Source organism: Antrostomus carolinensis, unplaced genomic scaffold, assembly GCF_000700745.2.
Source record: "Antrostomus carolinensis isolate BGI_N321 unplaced genomic scaffold, ASM70074v2 scaffold29584, whole genome shotgun sequence".
Classification (NCBI taxonomy): Eukaryota; Metazoa; Chordata; class Aves; order Caprimulgiformes; family Caprimulgidae; genus Antrostomus; species Antrostomus carolinensis.
Window position 1 is genome coordinate 1519 of NW_010313288.1, and position 5454 is coordinate 6972.

At 56.9% G+C, this 5454-nt stretch overlaps 1 protein-coding gene across 1 annotated transcript in view; it reads right to left on the minus strand.

Moving 5' to 3' along the window:
• LOC104524444 (Down syndrome cell adhesion molecule-like protein 1 homolog) overlaps nucleotides 1-5454 on the minus strand; it is a gene marked incomplete at both ends in the record, with an annotated part of 15861 nt that overhangs the window by 289 nt on the left and 10118 nt on the right. Inside the window, 8 exons of the mRNA XM_010167321.1 lie at nucleotides 678-833; nucleotides 915-1061; nucleotides 1999-2239; nucleotides 3167-3237; nucleotides 3401-3568; nucleotides 4008-4136; nucleotides 4252-4348; nucleotides 5194-5393. Coding sequence (XP_010165623.1) covers nucleotides 678-833; nucleotides 915-1061; nucleotides 1999-2239; nucleotides 3167-3237; nucleotides 3401-3568; nucleotides 4008-4136; nucleotides 4252-4348; nucleotides 5194-5393 — 1209 coding nt within the window. The remainder of the gene's footprint in view (nucleotides 1-677; nucleotides 834-914; nucleotides 1062-1998; nucleotides 2240-3166; nucleotides 3238-3400; nucleotides 3569-4007; nucleotides 4137-4251; nucleotides 4349-5193; nucleotides 5394-5454) is intronic.

Here is a 5454-nt window from a genome sequence, read left to right on the forward strand (position 1 = left end):
GGGGGTTGGAACTGGATGATACTTTAAGGTCCCTTCCAGCCCAAACCATTCTGTGATTCTAGGCACAGCCGGGACAGGTCACCCCGCTGTCACCCCACCCTGCGGGACACCTCTCCACGGGTGACTCTGGTCCCTTGCTGAGCTGGAGGCAGGAGGGTTAATTGCAGCCCAGGCTGTGGTTTAGAAGCCGTGATTGGCTTTTAATGGCTTCATCTCCTCAATCTGCTGAGTGGCTCAGCCTCACCCAGCCCAGCTGTACTCCCGGGCACCCGGCACTTCCCAGGACGGGCAGGCAGCAAGGGCAGCCCACGGGCCCAGGAAACGCTCCACTACCCAACTAATGGCATTAAAGTAGGGCAGGCAGGGGTGTAAATATTTAAATATCTGCACTTAAGGAAAAGAAAACAGGGGAAGGGAAATGCCCTGCCCGCAGCTGTAGATGGGGGTTTCCTCTGCATCCCCACAGCCACTCCAGCCCTTCCCTCGCCAGCGCAGCAACATCAGCAACGTCACCAGCAATGAGCCGGCATCAGCACACTGCACCCTAAGTGACGGTAGCAAGACCTGCTTGGGCTCTGCCACCCTGGAGCAGCAGCTGAGGATGGTGCAGAGGTGGCAGGGCAGTGCTGGGCGCCTTCTCCCCGCTCCCACCCGCTCCCTCGGGCAGCAGCACTCACTGTCCTCCTTGGTCTGGATGTAGAGCACGCTGCTGCGGGCGCCGTCGCCGGCCTGGGTGTACGCCAGCACCTGCACGCTGTAGTTGGTGAACTTCTCCATACCCCGCAGCTCCACTCGCTCCCGCGTGGTCGTGATGTTCTGCATCTCACCCCACTCTGCAGGGAGATGGGGAGCATCAGCCCTGTGCCACCACCTGGCTGGGTCCCCTGTGTCACCTGCTCTCCACCACCGCTCACCTCCGTCCATGTAGAGGGACCAGAAGATGACCCGGTATCCCTTGAGCACCCCGTTGAGGGTGCTGCGCGGGGGCTCTGACCAGGAGATCACGGCCACGTCCGATGTGATGGAGATGGCCCGCACGTTCTCGGGGGGCTGGCTGGGAACTGAGGAGGGGACAGATGGGGAGGACAATCAGCAGGAGGACAGAGAGGTGGCATGTGCCAGGCTGAAGGAACCGTGTCCCATGGGTCAGCCGCCCCAACTGCACCCGCATGGGACCCCACCGTGCTGCTGTCCCCTCTCCCCTGGCTGCTCGAGCCCCTGGAGCTGGTCCTGCCCAGCATGAGGGGCACCAGGGCTGGGTGCACGCAGCCACCTGCCTCCAACACTCTGTTTTGCTCCTTCTAGACCACCGAGGCGGGTGCAACCCCCATGCTCATGGGGACAGGGAGGCTGTCGGGACACACTGCGTTTCCCAGCGAGGAGAGAGTGGGAGAGCTGGCAGGATGCGAGGTAATTAGATCCCATTGCCCCATAAGAGGTAACTCTAATTTTTATGAGCGTTTAAATGATAATACATCACTGTAACGATCTTCTTTGAAAATGATTATTGTTTCATATTACTTAGGTGCAAAAATATAAGCACCACATAATTAGGGACAGAGTATAATAAACTAATACAGATAGTCCGTTTGAACAAAATGAAGGTAATATAATTATGGAAAAGACACTATTGCTAAAACAGGGGCCCTTGAATACCCCAGGAGGAGTGCTAATGTAGCCAGGAAATGATCACGGTTTGACAGGCTAACGAGAGCCTTAATTAAGTATGAAAAACCGCTGAGTAAACACGCTGCAAAACTTTTTTCTTGTTGTTTTCAAAACGACTGAGGCCACCAGTGACCTCTCCCACATGGAAACCTCCCCAGCACTTCAGCCATGTCTGAATCCACCTCAACACCCTTCTAATTGTGCCAGAAACCCAGTGCCACCAGCATCGTGGCATCCTCACAACCCCTCCCCAGGGCAGCTGCCAGCTGAGAGCCCAACGCTGCAGAGGAGCAGGAAAACCTCCTGGCCTGGGGACAGGGACAGCCTTACCGTCCTCCAGCGTGGTGGCATTGATCTCGCTGGATGACGGCCCTGTCCCTGCACGGTTGAACGCCTGCACCACCACCCCGTACTGGGCAAACTTCTTCAGGTTGTCCAGCGTGTAGACCTCGCTGTCTCCCGTGGCTTTCATCTCCACGATGCTGTACTGCCCGTTGCTGCCCGGGCTGTTCTCCCGGTACCCGATCTGGTAGCCACGGATCACCCCATTCTGCAGCTCCTTCTTGGGAGCCTGAGGAACAAGGGATGCAAGACAGAGCGGGGTTATGCAGGGCTATGCTGCCCAGCATCCTGGGGTGGGAGGCTCACAGGGCTCCCTGGCTCTGACCACCTCTCCCCAGAGGCTTTTCTTCATGATTTTAAGTTTTCACTCCCCACAGCAGCGCTTGGACACAGAAACTGAGTGGCAGAATAGTGATAAAAAAGGTCCAGTGGGTCCTTGGAAGCCACCACCAGCACCATTCCCCAACTGGAGCAGCTCAATGGGAGGAAGGAAAAGCCCCAAGTCTGACAGGCGTAACAGCACGTGAGGCCAGGCTGAGATCAATCTTAACAATATTCCTCTGAAGCATTAAGAAATCAATAGGGCTGATTGCAAATTTATGTTACAAAGCCAGGGCGATCCATCTTACTGAAATACTCTTAAAACGAAGTGACTTATCTTTCAAGTGAATCTTATTTTCTATTAATCTGTTTTTCAACGCTTAAGGGGAGAGGGGAGAAGCTGGAACCCTGAACTTATTGACTTAGCAGTTCATTCCAAAGTCCTAACTTTATAATCAATTTTATTTTTCATTATGCACCTTTGGAAAAATAAATCTGATTCCAAGTTTTATTGATCTCTGCTCAAACACTTTGCAACCCAGTGTCTCGGTTTTTACATATTTATCTGCCCTCTTCCACGGCCCCCCATGGACATCCTATGAGATAACGAGCTTGTTACGAAATGTGATTAATAAGGACTCGATGTGCTGCAGTTGAGCTGCACACCCAGTCTTCAGGTTTTCATTTTGCCCAGGAAATTCTTCCTGGCCCTTGTACCACCAACAAAATGCTGGGTCCCAGGACAAGCTGCCCCTGCAGAGGCTTGGGATGGTGTTTGGTGCTGGCCAAGCCCTGTGGCCAGGGAAAGCCCACACACCACCCTGGCCCCGCTCACCTTCCAGGTGACCTGGATGCTCTGGGATGTCATCGGCTGCAAGGTGACGTCCATCGGAGGCCCATCAGGAGCTGCGGAGAAACAGACCCAAAAGAGCACGTTGAAGCATCAGGGAAAGGACCCCCGAGTTGGGAAACAGCTGGCTTTTAGAGACCCCCACCGCAGCCAGCTTCGCTCAGGGCTACAACCCCCGTGCTGCCCATGGCCACCCCTGCCGCGAGCCGGGAGCGGCACCTGCTTCCTCCGTGCTGATGGTGAGCTCCTTGCTCGGCTCGCTGCGCCCGATCTTGTTGAAGGAGTACATGCGGATGCTGTACACGGAGGCTGGGTGGAGGTCCACGATGTTCGCCTGGTTGATGGTTGGGGAGATGTTGCGTGTGGACTGCTTAAAATCCCAGGAATCTGGAAAAGCAGCAGAGCGGGACAGGAGGGTCAGCGCTCAAATCCTGTCCTGGCGTCCGCAGCACCAAGGGTGGGGGTGTGCTCAGGCAGGTGGAGCCCCCAGGCACCTCCAGCTTTCATCTCCAGCCCCTGCGGAGAGGTGCTGCTTCCCCCTCCTCGCTGCTGTGCAGTCCGGGTTTGGCTTTTCACAAATATTGTCTCTTTTAAAAATTCCCTTTCAAATGCTCCCATCCAACAGAAATTAACATATTTCATTAATGCCGCTCTCTCCTTTCTTCATCAAAGGAACCAGGATGCAGAATATTCCCTTGGAGGTGCCGGCAGGACAAGGACAGCCTGGCCCCGGGACAACGCAGCTGCATCGCAGCCCCCCAGCCCCACCGCTTGCCGGGGGCCGCGGTGGCATGGGGAGGGGAGGTGGCTGTTGGCCATCACCTACCCGACTTGTTCTTGTACTCGATATCGAACCCGGTGATGATGCTGTTGCCATCAAACCGCTGCGTCCATCGCAAGTTCATACTCCGGGCTTTCACCTCGCGGATCTCCAGCTCCGGTGGGTCAGGGGGCTCTTGGGGACACATGGGCAGGTTGGGGGTGACAGGGAGAGAAGCCCCCCCCAGAGCAGGGGGACCCTATATGGCAGGGCTTCGTGCACCGGGGCTCAGGCATGGGGGACGGAGTACCTTGGACAGTGAGCTGGATCAAGCCTCTGTCCTCGCCGTAGGAGTTGATGGCATGACAGGAGAAGAAGACCGAGTCCCCACGGTCGGCTGGTTTCAGCTACAAACGTTCCAGGGAAAGACGAGGAGCCAACTCAGGCTGAGCTACCCCGAGCACCGTTCCCCTGCCTTCCCCTGGTATCGCAGCCAGCTCCCTCTGTGCCTGTGGAGGAGCTCCAAACATCCCCTCTCGGCAGGTCACCCTCCAAACATCCCCTCTCCGCAGGTCACCCTCCAAACATCCCCTCTCCCCAGGTCATCCGCAGGTCACCCTCCAAACTTCCCCTCTCCGCAGGTCACCCTCCAAACTTCCCCTCTCCGCAGGTCACCCTCCAAACTTCCCCTCTCCGCAGGTCACCCTCCAAACTTCCCCTCTCCGCAGGTCACCCTCCAAACTTCCCCTCTCCTAGCTCAGACCTGTGCTGAAAATTAGTTCTTTGAGATGTTCCTGGTGCTGTTGTAAAAGCAGCTGAGATCTAGTGCAAAATCCAGGGGCTTGTCGCAGCAAGCAGACAGTGACTCTGTTTTAGTTGGTGTAACTAAAATCGGAAGCCTGGCTCCTCCCGTGGGCCCAGGGCAGAGCTGACTCTTAGGCTGGTGGTAAAAACCCAGGTGCTGGCCAGGTACCTCACCTGGCTGCGCCGCAGCATATGGGGGCTGGGGGAGATGAAGCTGGCACAGGGTGCCACTGGCTGGAGACACCATCCCTCCAGTGGGTTTCCAAACATCCCTCCCCTCTGGACTCATTTTTGTCACCAGGGGAGCCCAGCAGCAGCACCAGCCTCCACAACACCTTCTGGGGATCACCAACACCCTTCCTGGGCACCCCCTGTGCCGCCTGACCCCCTCCATCACCCCAGCACAACACCCAGGAGCCCAGGCAGGTGCAAGAGCCCCACTCCTCACCTTGAGGGTGGAGATGACCTCGTCACCGTTGTCCTTGGTGGTGATGGCGTAGCGCATGTTGCGGTCAGGGTCGATGACGGTGTCACCCTTCTCCCAGCGGATGATGATGGGCCGCTCGCCCCGGGCGGTGCAGTTCAGCTCCTTGGTCTGGCCCTTGATGGCGATGGTGGTGTTGGGGTGGGAGGTGATCATGGCTGGGACTGTGGGGAGGCAGAGGGTGACCCATGTGCCTGGGGGACAGCTGGGTGCCACCTGCGGGGG